Source organism: Schistocerca piceifrons, chromosome X (assembly GCF_021461385.2).
Source record: "Schistocerca piceifrons isolate TAMUIC-IGC-003096 chromosome X, iqSchPice1.1, whole genome shotgun sequence".
Taxonomy (NCBI): Eukaryota; Metazoa; Arthropoda; class Insecta; order Orthoptera; family Acrididae; genus Schistocerca; species Schistocerca piceifrons.
In genome coordinates, this window is record NC_060149.1 from 813646728 (window position 1) to 813662928 (window position 16201).

At 46.3% G+C, this 16201-nt stretch overlaps 1 protein-coding gene across 1 annotated transcript in view; it reads right to left on the reverse strand.

The window, feature by feature from the left end:
- LOC124722723 (GTPase-activating Rap/Ran-GAP domain-like protein 3) overlaps positions 1-16201 on the reverse strand; it is a 346637-nt gene that overhangs the window by 73748 nt on the left and 256688 nt on the right. The window contains exons 15-16 of the mRNA XM_047247864.1: positions 13702-13800; positions 3311-3483 (exon numbers count right to left, since the gene is read on the reverse strand). Of these exons, the coding sequence (XP_047103820.1) occupies positions 3311-3483; positions 13702-13800 (272 nt within the window). The remainder of the gene's footprint in view (positions 1-3310; positions 3484-13701; positions 13801-16201) is intronic.

A 16201-nucleotide genomic window follows, 5' to 3' on the forward strand; every position in this document is an offset into this window, starting at 1 on the left:
GTGGAGTTTTCAGTGCTCACAACAAGCAACACTGCATGATATGATCGCAAAAATCATTGTGGGACATATGACGAATGTATTCGTTGGAACAGTGCGGCGAAATTTTGTGTTAATGGACAATGGAAGCAGACGACTGACGCGAGTGCCTTAGCTAGCAACACATCGCCTGCAACACATCGCCTGCAGCGCCTCTCCTGAACTCGTGACCATATCGGTTGGACCCTAGACGATCGGAAAACCGTGGCCTGGTCAGATGAGTCCCGATTTCAGTTGGCAAGAGCTGATGTTTGGATCAGAGCGTGGTGCAGACCCACAAAGCCGTGGACACAAGTTGTCAACAAGGCACCGTTCAAGCTGGCAGTGGCTCGCTAATGGTGTGGGCTGTGTATACATGGAATGGACTGCGCCCTCTCGACCAACTGAACCGATAATTCACCACAATTGTTCGCAACTGGTTTGAAGAATATTCTGGACAGTTGGAGCGAATGATCTGGCCGCCCAATCACCCGACGTGAATCCCATCGAACATTTGTGCGACATAATCGAAAGGTCAGTTCGTGTACAAAATCCTGCACCGCAACGCAATCGCAAACTATGGGTGGCTATAGATGCATCATGGTTTAGTATTTTTGCAGGGAACTTTCATCGACTTTTTGAGTCCATGAAACGTTGAGTTGCTGCACTACGTTGGGCAAAACGAGGTTAGACACTATATTAGGAGATAACCCAATCACCTCCATGTACAAACGTTTGGAACAGCTGTGTCTTCATTCAGCACTTCACAAGATGTAATGCATGGACGTTCGCTTATCGACTCCACCCTTGCGGCAGGAAACATTCAGTGATGTCGCGTACCCAATCTGACACTTCTATTATGAGGTAAGCCCACACATGTAGGAGCTGTATACCGATTAACCTTGGAAGAATACACGCTGCGCGAGGCACTGTAAACAAACCAAAAGTCGGCATTGGGCAAAAATTGACGGAGGCTGCTTCTTTTCTAGACTGATTGCCGGTCAGAGATGTGGCAAGTGGAGCTTTCATTGTCTTCGGCTATTCGGTAACTGACCACAAACGTTCTACAGCAGCCAGCACCATTCGACTGTGGACTAGATTTGGAGTATGGCACGCAGTACGACTTTAGCACAGTATACATATAGATTTTTTTTGTAAACAACTATTTCTCCGCACAAACTTCCCTACAACACCTATACTAGCTTTCCAAACTGTTTCTGACTACTCTGTATACAAGGTTATTCGTAAGTGCCCCTGGGTTTTCAGAAGACTGCTGCACAAAAACTACAAGACACACAGAAAATAGACACACATCAGTGGATAGAGTATCTCTCCACGTTTCTGACTTACAGTACAGTATGGGCAGTGTTAGTGATGCTGCAAAAGGCAAATATGGGCGGAAGAGCACGCGCATGCAACTCATTCAAGTCGTTACTGCTGCTACGACAGCAACCAGCTTTTGAAATCTGTGCATTTGGTTGCGTATGTGCAGGTGCAAATTAATTCCATACTACAGAGTCCACCGGAGAAAGTATACCCTCTTTGTCAGTTTCTATCGAGATATCGATATTGTCGTTCGAATTTAGTTATGAGTGTCTGTAGTGTGGTCTTTGGCTCAACAGATATTAGTACTTTCATCTCGGTATTGAGAAATGAAGATGGCTGGAGCACGCTTGACATTCGAGCAACGAAAATGTATTGTGAAGAGGCTTTTCAAGTTTGATAATGCCGCTGAAGTGCAACGTCAGTGGAGGCGGGAGTTTGAAACAGAACCAACCGCCAATCCGCCTGACAATTAAACGCATCATTGACAAGTTTGAATTGCATGGAACGATTTGTGATATTTACAAAGGAAGATCAGGAAGACAGCGTACAGCTAGACGTCCTGCTTCGTCGGCTCTCGTGTTGGAAACGTTTGTTAATTCTCCACAGAAGTCTGCTACGCAATGTGCACGTGAAGTGTGGGTTAGCAGTACAAGTGTAAGAAGAATTCTGAAAGCTGCAAAGTGGAAAGTTTACATTCCAAGATTACTGCATGCGATTTGTTATGGCGATCCTGATCGTCGAATGCAATTTTGTGAATGGTATCAGCAAATGGTAACTGACGACGAACAATTTGTGACGGAGGTAGTGTGGAGTGACTAGACACAATTTAAACTTAATGGAACCGTGAACTGGCATAACTGTGTGTACTGGGCAGCGGAAAATCCGCATGTTTATGTGCATAAAGCGGTAAATCTACCAGGGGTTCATGTATGGTGTGCACTGTCATCTAGGGGCTTAGTAGGACCCTTTTTCCTTGATGATACTGCCACTGGAGAAATGTACCTGGAAATATTAGGCACATCAATTTTGCCAGGTATAAGTGCGGTTTATGGAGCTGATGAACAGGTGTTCTACCAACAGGACGGGGGGCCACCACACTACCGTCTAGCTCTATGAGCTTTCCTGGATGACAATTTTCTGGGGCACTGGACTGGACGAAGGGGGGTCATTGACTTCCCTCCACGGTCGCCAGATCTAACACCTATGCACTTTTACTTGTGGGGAACTGTGAAAGATAACGTCTGTCGACATAAGCCACGCACGCTGGAGGAACTTCGCCAGGTGATTATAGCGACATGTGTAGCGATCTCCACTGTAAAAGTGACTGACGTAGTTGCGGCGACCACTCGTCGTTCTGTTTACGTGTACAGCCGTCAACGGTGAGCATTTTGGTTCAATGGTTCAAATGGCTCTGAGCACTATGGGACTTAACAGCTGTGGTCATCAGTCCCCTAGAACTTAGAACTACTTAAACCTAACTAACCTAAGGATATCACACACATCCATGCCCGAGGCAGGATTCGAACCTGCGACCGTAGCAGTCGCGCGGTTGAGCATTTTGAACATTTAAAGTAACCACGTGCTAAACTGAAGGTTGTACAACATGTGTGATCAATTATTAAATGTAAAATGAACACATCAGTAATACTTTTCGTACCTTAAAGTGTGTATACATTTTTCTGGCGGACTCTGCGCAATACGGAACGAATGATATGTCTACATGTTCTTCCGTGACACGAAGGAACATCTTCGATGGAAATCAGGATCACATTGACGGTCGCGTACTTACATAGTTCTTCGTGAGTTATTATGTAGCAAGCATCTACCGGGAATGTTTCGGGCGTATGTAAGAGGTGCTGTTACTGCTCTACTATGATTAAGATGGTGTAAGAAAATCCACATGATGGGATGAGTAATATTTTTCTTGTAAGAACACTTCTGGAGTGGGAGAAAGAGATGTTTTGCGTACCACACGGAGATGTGATCCTCCTGGTCTGCTTGTGGCGTACAGAGTGCAGCCCCTGGTGCGTTCCAGGCGGAAGTCCTTGAGATCATTGCGGTTCCGGGCCGGCAGAGGAGGGCCACCTTCAACATCGCTCTCGAAGTCTGACAGTCGAAACACGTGGATCTTGCATTCACGACCTGCAAATGAAAGGAATTACGGTGATATTTATTGTAGATGGCTCTGTTACTGAAAAAGTACTGTTTATTTTTCTCGTGCTGTAAAGAGGATAATGGATGTGATACGGTTTGGTCCTAAGTCATTCGAGTATGAGGAAAGCAGTGCTGTATTGTTTGGTAAAAATCTTTTTTAGCAAAATATGCTGCTTTTTACAAGTTCTGACATATTCAAGAAAAGGCTTTCAGTGGTCCAGGAAAATATTTGCTTTATTATAATTCCAGTCTCGGATCAAAATGTTTATTTGTAATCAAGTAATTAATTTTGGTCGGTAATGACCATCTTCAGACCGGAGTAGAAACGTGTTTCATTATACATGAAATTTCTGTTACAAACTTCTAGGACTTGCAGAAGGAAGTGAGTACATAATATTTTGAATAGGTACCCATGTCTGGAAACGTACCGTTTCCGTTCTACGACGGTTTCTAATCGAATGTTTAATTCATTCTCTTCTGCTCGCGGAATTAAATTAGGCGTGACATAGTACAGTTATTACGTAACGATTCGAAAGAAAACATAACGAAACATCCATTTATCACTTAAGCTCATTTGTATTATTAACACTTAAACATTGCGTTGTGTACGTGCAGTATGCTACGTCCTTTTTTGGTTTGGAATAATGTAAATACGTAACGTTTAAGTGTTAATACAAACAAATGTACTTAAGCAACAAATGGATATTTAGCTATGTTCCCTTTCAAAAATGGTTCAAATGGCTCTGAGCACTATGGAACTCAACTTCTGAGGTCATCAGTCCCTTAGAACTTATAACTGTTTAAACCTAAGTAACCTAAGGACATCACACACATCCATGCCCGAGGCAGGATTCGAACCTGCGACCGTAGCGGCCGCGCAGTTCCAGACTGTAGCACCTAGAATCGCTCGGCCACTCCGGCCGGCCTATGTTCCCTTTCGAATAATTACTTAATAATTGCTTTGCGTCACGCCTAATCCAATTCCTCAAGCAGAAGTGGACGAGTTAAACATTTGAAATGAAACCGTCATAGAACGGAAACGGTGTGTTACCGGAGACGGGCAGTTATTCAAAATATTATGCACTCACTCCCCTCCACATGTCCCAGAAGTTTGTAATGGGAATTTCCGAACACCCTGTATATATCACGCCATTACATCTGATAAACTCATTAGCCATTTCGGCTTCGTCAAACAAATAAAACTGTGGTATGTAAAGTCTACCATTGAAGCGAACATACTGCATATGAAGCAGCTATCATGTCCTGTGATCACAATACAAGGCCAGAAAAAGTGCAACATCCTCAAGAACTGTGTTCAGTGGCATGTCTGTGCACCCTCCGTTTTGTCTGTGCAAGCAGTAACTGTGTCGAGTTTAGAGGTGAAAAGTGTTTACAACATTCATTCTACGGTACAACAATGCCCCACCGGCTAGTGCGTACTCCCGTTGAGCAGCTTCAATCAGTAATTTAAATCGGGTCACACTGGGGGCCTGCGGGAAACTGGATGGATACATCGAAGGATCGCTCCAGAAGCTGGGCTCACTGCTTCAGTGGTGTTATAATTAGCCTTTCCTCGAGACATTTGAGTCTCATATGTATCTACGATAGTGATGGAAGCTGAAGAAATGAACTAAAATTTTTGCCATACTAAGGACTTGAACCAAGGCCGCTTTGCTTTTTTTATTCTAATTTATTTATTATATATATATATATATATATATATATATATAATAAATTAGAATATATATATATATTTGTTGAGATCACATAGTACGCGAAAAATAACTATGTGTAATTACCATCAATAACAAACCAAATATTAAGGGAATGATAGAAATTAAAGAAAACGCCCTTCTGGCAGAACAGACAAAATGGTATCCGTGTCCCGCCAACTTGTGGGTAGACGCGCTCTGAATCCAAAGGCAGTCAAGCATGTTCCAAACACGTCTTCACGAAGGTTATTGCATTTGCCGGTACATGGGACTGAGTCCTGGTATTACACACTCTCACTGAAATAACCTTCTCATATTGGGGCACCCCAGCTGAAGGGGGGGATCGGAGAAGACACTACCCAAAAAGTTGGCATAGCACTGACGGTATCGCGGATGGTGCATGAGAAACGTAAGGCTATCTTGCAGAAACGTCCAAAAATCAAGAACACTCTCATCACCTTCATGGAACAAATAAGAGATCGAGAGGCCTTTTATCTAGATCACAGCATTGGTCTTCGTACTTGGAAAATATGTCTCATCTGGGAGCAGAAGAGATTTCGGTGTAATGGCATGGGGAGCCGTATGTAGAAGAAAGGCAAGCAACTTCTGAATCAGCTGCCACACCTCTGCAGAAGATCCACACATCAGTCGATGTTCGTCCGTATCAAGCGTGTGACAACGAGGACACAGCGGCGGATCTGTCATTTTTATGGCATGTAGACGAAATTGTGTCATGTATTTTCCACTAACGACCAGATACCAGGTCACACGACCCTTCCTGTGGAGGAGTATGTGGTGCACATAACGCCAAACCACGTGCCATGCGATCGTAGGATATCGGCTTTTCACAACATTCCGAGTATGATTTCTCATCATTAGGCGGTAAACATCACGTGCCGAAGGGTTTCTGGTACTAAGCAAGTTGGCATGGACATAACTGTGTTCGATGGGAAAGGTCCTGACATGTGAGAGAGAGGAAAAAATATGGGCTACTGCAACGGGTGCCACTCGAGAGGGAGGGGCCCGTTCATCAATCAGGCTTCCCGATAATCCGGTTCAGCGGCGGGTCCACGATTAAACCATCGTACTGACATAAGGGGCAGCTGCTCTCGCTTGGACGTTGACAAGGCCGAGGCCGCCATCTCGAGGAGGAAGTGTCAGCGTGTCGTAGCGGACTTTGAGGATAAGACCCGCGCTTACAAAGTAGCCGAAAGCCACCTGAAGTCTGTGTGCCATTGCCTTTGGCATCGGTAAAATCTGTGCTAAATGGGGCAGTCGCAAGACTAGATGAGTGTTAACAAAATCCACCCTTTGTAACATGTCCAGTGCTCTCAGGAGGTTGCCACGAACGTTCGTGCGGGTAGCTTGAAGCAGGCGTTTGTAGTTAAATGAGATCGTGTGCTGTATATTACGCGTGAAGGTGATCCCCAAACATTTGAGCTTGTCCACTAATGGCATGGAGCCACACACTCTGCTGGAAGGCTTCTACCGACGGACATAGCTCTAGATTTCGTCAGGTTCACACGGCTGCCCGCAGCAGTCCCGTACTGGTTGATCCATGCCAGTGCCTCTCGCACTTCATCCTCCGATAGAACCAAGAACACCACGTCATCTGTATAGGCGAGAACACCACGTCATCTGTATAGGCGCGGCATATGAGAGCATTCCCCCTTATTGTTACCCCTGTGAGTCGGCTTCTCAAACCGTGTAACAGTGGCCCAAGGGCGATAGCGAAAAGCAGCATCGACAGCGGATATCCTTGACGGACCGACCGCATGACATTAATAGGGCCTGCCACACGGCCATTGACCAGTACTCGCGACGTGGCACCGCGGAGGAGCCGCAAGACGATGTGTCTAAACCTGTGTGGAAAGGCCATCCGTCGGAGTACGTTTTCTAGAAAGTCATGACTCACTCTATCAAAGGCGTGGTCGAAGTCCACTGTTACTAAGGCACCGCGATTGCGGCAGGTCGTGGCCAGGACTATGACGTCATAGTAATCGCTGAGTGCCGTCTGGATGTTACTGTCACTTCCAAAGCACGTTTGATCCAGAGAGATGACTTGAGGGATGACGCGCCAAAGGCGAGCGGCAAGAATCCGGGTAAAAATCTTGAAGTCACAATTTAACCTGGTCAACGGCCGATAATGTCCAACTTCCAGACATCCCGATGGCTTGTGGACCGGGATAAGCAAGCCTTCTACGAATATGGGTCGGAGGAGAAGGTCAGGGTTCATCAGTTTTTCATACATCACAGTCCAGCGTGAGCCCATGATGTCATGGAATGTGCGTTAAAACTCTAGCGGGAACCCGTCTGGATCTGCGGCTTTGTTCGCCGCACCCTTATGAAGAGTATCGGTGACGCCATCAGCGGTAATTGTCACAGTGAGAATCTCCGCAGCAGCCTCATCCAGGGTACCTGTCAAGAAACGGAGGACATCAGTCGTTACCACCATGTTCTGGTCCTCTGCTGCATAGAACAAGTTGTAGTGATCCACAAAGACTTTTTCGATGTTATTCTGGGACGTCAATCGACGACCATCTGGCATGTCGAGGGCGTTGATCAGCTTTCTCCGACACTGCTGCTTCTCTCGGATAATACGATGAATGGACGGGGGCTCTCCTAGCACACAATCGTGACATCTTGCGCGTACTATTGTGCGGTGACGCATAACAGAAATTATCTTCGCCTTAATTGGTTGAATTTCAACCTGTCGTTGAACAGAAGGGACACGGTTTGAGAGTTCCCGGAGAATTGTGAAACAGTATTCCATGGTATGTCGTTGCCACGGCATGTTGTCGCAACCGTATTTCATCATCGAACCACGTAAAGCAGGCTCGGTGCAGTCGATCCACCACCGGAGTATAGAAGGATACACTGGATGGCGTCTCACACAGTTGTTCCACATCGTTTCTACGACCTGCCTGCATTCCGGATCCTTGAGATGGGCGACATTCAGCTTCCACAGGCCTCGACCGCGCCACACCTTAACTCTGGAGTGAAACAGTGCAAATGTAGACGATATGGTCGGAAAAGGCGGTAGGCCATATATCACCGTCAAGCGTGGCAGTTACGATTCCTTGGGAAACGTAGACACGGTCAGGACGACTTGCTGAATGGCTTGTGGCGTACGTATACCCACGCCGATCACTATGCACGCGGTCCCAAGTATCGGTGAGGTTCAGTTCATGCACGAGCAGCCACGACCTCTGAAGGCACCTCGAAAGGGAGTTCAAATAAACGTATCGTCTGTAGTCCAATCCCACATGTTCCACAGTTAACGTCACCGATGTGTCCAGTGACGGAACTTAAGACCACTTCGAGTTGCACTTAGAATTGTTTCACATATGTCTTCGTTAACCAATTCCACATATACCACACTGCTCACTATAGACAGGTGGATACCAACAAGATCGTCGCAATCAATCTTGACTTCCAGAATGAGATTTTCACTCTGCAGCGCCATGTCTCCGCTATATCCTTTCTTTCAGGAGTGCTAGTTCTGCAAGGTTCGCAGAAGAGCTTCTGTAAAGTTTGGAAGGTAAGAGACGAGATACTGGCAGAAGTAAAGCTGTGAGTACCGGGCGTGAGTCGTGCTTCGGTAGCTCAGATGGTAGAGCACTTGCCCGCGAAAGGCAAAGGTCCCAAGTTCGAGTCTCGGTCGGGCACACAGTTTTAATCTGCCAGGAAGTTTCATATCAGCGCACACTCCGCTGCAGAGTGAAAATCTCATTCTGGAAACATCCCCCAGGCTGTGGCTAAGCCATGTCTCCGCTATATCCTTTCTTTCAGGAGTGCTAGTTCTGCAAGGTTCGCAGAAGAGCTTCTGTAAAGTTTGGAAGGTAGGAGACGAGATACTGGCAGAAGTAAAGCTGTGAGGAGGGGTGGTGAGTCGTGCTTCGGTAGCTCAGATGGTAGAGCACTTTCCCGCGAAAGGCAAAGATCCCGAGTTCGAGTCTCGGTCGGGCACACAGTTTTAATCTGCCAGGAAGTTTCATATCAGCGCACACTCCGCTGCAGAGTGAAAATCTCATTCTGGAAACATCCCCCAGGCTGTGGATAAGCCATGTCTCCGCTATATCCTTTCTTTCAGGAGTGCTAGTTCACAAAGTTCGCAGAAGAGCTTCTGTAAAGTTTGGAAGGTAGGAGACGAGATACTGGCAAAAGTAAAGCTGTGAGTACCGGGCGTGAGTCGTGCTTCGGTAGCTCAGATGGTAGAGCACTTGCCCGCGAAAGGCAAAGGTCCCGAGTTCGAGTCTCGGTCGGGCACACAGTTTTAATGTGCCAGGAAGTTTCAATCTTGACTTCATCTCTGATAAACTGTTCGATTTCCAGTGCTTTTGGTCGGGCATACTCAGGTGCAAAGCTAATCTTCAGTGTCGATTTTCTGTGGGCATAAGACATTCTCTGTCGAAGGAAATATAGCGCGCTAAGACGGCAGAATCACGTAAACAAACTCCGCGAGCGAGCTGCGCGGCGAGGACGTAATCAAGACGTCCGTGCCGCTAGCGTGCCGTAAGGCGAATAACTGCTTAGTAGGCAGGAATGCTAGCCATTACACCACCACACCACTTCGGTTAACGCAGCGATGTTAGCCACAGTGCTGCAGTGGTGTAATGGTTAACATTCCTACTTAGAAAGCAAGGAGATCTGGGTTCAAATCCGCCGGCACGGTAGTTCAACGTGTTCGGCCAGAGGCCTGTTCGCCCTCAGTAAAAAAAAAAAAAAACGCCAGCACGATAGCTCAGCGTGTTCGGTCATTGTCTCTGTAATAAAAAAAACTGAGTGAAAAGATCAACAAAGAACTTCAATGGAATGGATATCATGTGACGTCCGCTTCGACCAAAATACATCGAACCCCCCCCCCCCCCACCCACCCACCCAAAAAAAAAAAACCTAGCTGTGGCACAAATTTTAATATATTTGTTCAGCTTCCATAATTTCGATATGTGTTGCTGTTTTTTAACGGTGGTCTGAGGAACATTCCTACACCTGTTGGTCAGGTTCTGTACGTCTGCGTAGTACAGACGTACGTCAAGATCAACGCGATGTGCGAACAACGGTGGCTGACCCAACATAATCCAGGGTTGAAATCCAGTCACATGTTGCACTGCTGTGTCATCAGGCACCATTGGGAGCCGTCTGTTTGCAGCAGGATTAAGATCACATGTGCCTCTGCCCATGCTACCACTGACAACACGACAAGGAAAGAGCGTGGAAACTTGGGTGTCGTGAAAGGATTGACTGGAGGGTGGAATGGCTCTATGTTGTCTTCAGTGATGAGAGTACCTTTTGACTGTATGCGAGTTACAGACGTACACGTGGGTATGGCGTAGAACTGATGAGCTGCCTATTCCAGAATGCATTCGCCCACGGTACACAGGTCCAGGTTTTATGATGTGGTGGCCATCAGTGCCAACTCGCTGTCAGATTTAGTATTTCTGCAGGCTAAAGTAGTCAGCGCCCGCTGCATTGCACAAGCTTTTTCCCTGTGCTACTGCCATTTCTTCCACAGGTTGGAGATGTGATTATTCAGCAGGAAAATACGCGTCAACATACTGCTGCTGCGAAGCAATATGCTCTTCGTGATGTACAACAAGTGCCTTGGCCAGCTAGATCACCAGATCTCCCGCCAACTGAACACGTATGGGACATACTGAAGTGGGAACTTGCTCGTTCTCCTGGGGCTGCAGGAACCATTGCCGAATCAAAATGCACAAGGTGCCTGGGATAATCTACACTACTGGCCATTAAAATTGCTACACCAAGAAGAAATGCAGATGATAAACGGGTATTCATTGGACAAATATATTATACTAGAACTGACATGTGATTACATTTTCACGCAATTTGGGTGCATAGACCCTGAGAAATCAGTACCCAGGGCAACCACCTCTGGCCGTAATAACGGCCTTGATACGCCTGGGCATTGAGTCAAACAGAGCTTGGATGGCGTGTACAAGTACAGCTGCTCATGCAGCTTCAACACGATACCACAGTTCATCAAGAGTAGTGACTGGCGTATTGTGACGAGCTAGTTGGTCGGCCACCATTGACCAGACGTTTCCAATTGGTGAGAGTTCTGGAGAATGTGCTGGCCAGGGCAGCATTCGAACATTTTCTATATCCAGAAAGGCCCGATCAGGAGCTGCAACATGTAGTCGTGCATTATCCTGCTGAAATGTAGGGTTTCGCAGGGATCGAATGAAGGGTAGAGCCACGGGTTGTAACACATCTGAAATGTAACGCCCACTGTTCAAAGTGCCGTCAATGCGAACAAGAAGTGACCGAGACGTGTAACGAATGGCACCCCATACCATCACGTCGGGTGATACGCCAGTATGGCGATGACGAATACACGCTTCTAATGTGCGTTCACCGCGATGTCGCCAAACACGGATGCGACCACCTTGATGTTGTAAACAGAACCTGGATTCATCCGAAAAAATGACGTTTTGCCATTCGTGCACCCAGGTTCGTCGTTGAGTACACCATCGCAGGCGCTCCTGTTGTGATGCAGCGTCGAGGGTAACCGCAGGCATGGTCTCCGAGCTGATAGTCCATGCTGCTGCAAACGTCGTCGAACTGTTCGTGCAGATGGTTGTTGTCTTGCAAACGTCCCCATGTGTTGACTTAGGGATCGAGACGTGGCTGCACGATTCGTTACAGCCATGCGCATAAGGTGCCTGTCATCTCGACTGCTAGTGATACGAGGCCGTTGGGATCCAGCAAGGCGTTCCTTATTACCCTCCTGAACCCACTGATTCCATATTCTGCTAACAGTCATTGGATCTCGACCAACGCGAGCAGCAATGTCGCGATACGATAAACCGCAATCGCGATAGGCTAGAATCCGACCTTTATTAAAGTCGGAAACGTGATGGTACGCATTTCTCCTCCTTACACGAGGCATCACAACAACGTTTCACCAGGCGACACCGCTCAAGTGCTGTTTGTGTATGAGAAATCGGTTGGAAACTTTCCTCATGTCAGTACGTTATAGGTGTCGCCACCGCCGCCAACCTTGTGTGAATGCTCTGAAAAGCTAATCATTTGCATATCACAGCATCTTCTTCCTGTCGGTTAAATTTCGCGTCTGTAGCACGTCATTTGCGTGGTGTAACAATTTTAATGGCCAGTAGCGTATCATCGGATGCCATTCAGCTTCTTTATGATCATTTGCAAGAGAGAATACACGCCTGCGTTGCTGCCAGAGGGGGTGTAATGTGTATTGGTGCGACTCTTTGGACACACTTTACTGTGACGTGTATTTCATTCGGTCTGAATTTGGTATCATATACTCCTGCAATGATGAATTACATGTCACCTCACATAATATTTTAATTTCAGTCTCTTTTACCACGTGGCGACATATTTCGTAGCAATTTATGAGGTTCAGAGTGCATAATTAAAAATTTTTAAACATCATGACGAAGCTGTTAGTGGCTTAATTATCATATCTGAAGATGGCAATGAAGTGTCAAAATCGCTAATTTGAATTTTCTAGTAATTTTGGAATCCTGACATTATAAATTATTATAGACAAATTTACAATGTTGCATGTTTCCGTTGGACAGTGTCCAATTCTTAAAAAATTAAAGCTTGTTCTTAAAATAAATAGATCTAATTGATACGAAAATATATATAATATTTCATGAATATTTTTTGCAGATTGAATCTGTTCTTTCTTATTAAACATTTTGTTTTGGTAACTGTGACAAAGTTCTGTCCCTCTCATCTTAGCACTTACAGAGTTAACTCCTAGATACCTCTCATATCCATCTCTTGGTAGTTTACATTGTTCTAATGAGAAAGATGGCGTCTGCCTTTGGTATTAAAACGTTAGCGAGCGCAAGCTTTTGCCTGCAGAGGAAAAGCGACCGTCAGAAACTAAAATTGTAGAGCCACCACAAGTCGCATATAACTTTTTCTTTATTTTTACATGTTTCTCTCGACCTGCGCGAGCATCTTCAGAAATTACGCAGCCGGGAACCGCAATATCGGGCCGTGTATAGAGCCCCCTTCATACACAAATATATGACGGCGGCGCTATACACAGCCAGGTATTTGTAAAGTGAGGGCCTCGGCTACGAAATTACTGAAGGTGCTCGCGTTGGTTTAGTGAAACATGTCAAAATAAAGAAAAAGTTATATGCGACTTGTGGTGGCTCTACAATTCTAGTTTCTAACGGTCGCAATCACGTGACTTATGGCGGCTCTACAGGTTTAATTAAAACGTTACATCAACAAAAAAGAAACGGCACACTGCGTGATGATTTATAGCCTGTTACTTTAGAATACTGTGTTTTCAGTGACAAACAGATTACAAAGATTTTTTACGTAGAACTAAAAGAATGTGAAAAAAAGTGAAAAAATGCTTATGACTAACGATTCTCAAAAAAGTAATCTTTCTCGATGGATTTTCAATGGAAAGCCGAGCTGAGAAACATAATTACGTTTAGCATTTTTCATGGTATTCTAAGACAAAACAAACCTTTTTCAGCTCTGAGAAGAAGTATGCCATGTGCCTCGATGACGCTAAGCTGTTTCACGGGAACTGTCTTGTCAAATATCAGTCGATGAGATGTGCTTTCTGCAAAAGAAGAATATATTGGCATGTGTATAATTTTGCAGGCAATAATAATTGTTCTAATACATTTGTCACATTACTTACGCATTACTTTTCTACGTAGTAGACAGAAATTTGATAACATACGATAAATTATTAGTGTGTATTATATATATTCTGTTGTAAACTAAATGACTCCCGCATGTACTGCAGAAAATTTAGTGTTACATTTAATTATTACCTCGAGGAAGTGTTGAAAATATTTGTACACTGAAGCGGCAAAGAAACTGGTATAGGCATGCGTATTCAAATAGAGAGATATGTAAACAGACAGAATACCGCGGTGCGGTTGGCAACGCCTATATGTATAAGACAACAAGTATCTGGAGCAGTTGTTAGCTCGGTTTCTGCCGCTACAATGGCAGTTTATCAAGATTTAAGTGAGTTTTCACGTGGTGTTAGAGTCGACGCACGAGTGATGGACACAGCATGTCCGAAGTAGCGATGAAGTGGGGATTTTTCCCGTACTACCATTTCACGGGTGTACCGCGAATATCAGGAGTCCGGTAAAACATCCAATCTCCGACATCGCTACGACCGGAAAAAAATCCTGCAAGAACGGAATCAACGACGACTGAAGAAAATCGTTTCGCCGTGACAGAAGTGCAGCCCTTCCGCAAATTGCTGCAGGTTTCAATGCTGGGCCATGAACAAATATCAAAGTACGAACCATTCAACGAAACATCATCGATATGGGCTTTCGGAGCCGAAGGCCCACTCGTGTATCCTTGATGACTGCACGGCACAAAGCAATTCGTAGCATTGGCTCTTAGGAATAATTCCTTTTAAAAAAATCGAAATATATATTTTATCGCTGAATGCTTTCAGTTATAAAGTGGTATTCTGTAAGTCTTAAGGGTACTTTGAAGACAACTCTGAAGTAAAAAACCAGCACATCTTTGCAAGACCGATTGCTCGTACGTGGGGTAGTAATGAAGTTTTGATTATCACATTTAAAAAAATACGTAATTAGTTTTTTGTTTATTTGCAGGTATACGTCTGCGATCCTTGTACGAATCGAAAATCTGACAGAAAAGTAGCGTGGTACACTACTGGAGGAGACAAAGGAAAATAACAACTGTGGCGCACCGGGTCCAACGGGTGCGAGAACTGTAAGTAACCGCAAAATTCGTTTGGTTGTAAAATGATCACACCAAGCTGCCAAAAGCTTTTGTTTTATTCTTTTGCAGCTAGTTTAGACATAATACTTACCATCTGTCGGAAATTTTAAATACACTCCTGGAAATGGAAATAAGAACACATTGACACCGGTGTGTCAGGCCCACCATACTTGCTCCGGACACTGCGAGAGGGCTGAACAAGCAATGATCACACGCACGGCACAGCGGACACACCAGGAACCGTGGTGTTGGCCGTCGAATGGCGCTAGCTGCGCAGCATTTGTGCACCGCCGCCGTCAGTGTCAGCCAGTTTGCCGTGGCATACGGAGCTCCATCGCAGTCTTTAACACTGGTAGCATGCCGCGACAGCGTGGACGTGAACCGTATGTGCAGTTGACGGACTTTGAGCGAGGGCGTATAGTGGGCATGCGGGAGGCCGGGTGGACGTACCGCCGAATTGCTCAACACGTGGGGCGTGAGGTCTCCACAGTACATCGATGTTGTCGCCAGTGGTCGGCGGAAGGTGCACGTGCCCGTCGACCTGGGACCGGACCGCAGCGACGCACGGATGCACGCCAAGACCGTAGGATCCTACGCAGTGCCGTAGGGGACCGCACCGCCACTTCCCAGCAAATTAGGGACACTGTTGCTCCTGGGGTATCGGCGAGGACCATTCGCAACCGTCTCCATGAAGCTGGGCTACGGTCCCGCACACCGTTAGGCCGTCTTCCGCTCACGCCCCAAAATCGTGCAGCCCGCCTCCAGTGGTGTCGCGACAGGCGTGAATGGAGGGACGAATGGAGACGTGTCGTCTTCAGCGATGAGAGTCGCTTCTGCCTTGGTGCCAATGATGGTCGTATGCGTGTTTGGCGCCGTGCAGGTGAGCGCCACAATCAGGACTGCATACGACCGAGGCACACAGGGCCAACATCCGGCATCGTGGTGTGGGGAGCGATCTCCTACACTGGCCGTACACCACTGGTGATCGTCGAGGGGACACTGAATAGTGCACGGTACATCCAAACCGTCATCGAACCCATCGTTCTACCATTCCTAGACCGGCAAGGGAACTTGCTGTTCCAACAGGACAATGCACGTCCGCATGTATCCCGTGCCACCCAACGTGCTCTAGAAGGTGTAAGTCAACTACCCTGGCCAGCAAGATCTGTCCCCCATTGAGCATGTTTGGGACTGGATGAAGCGTCGTCTCACGCGGTCTGCACGTCCAGCACGAACGCTGGTCC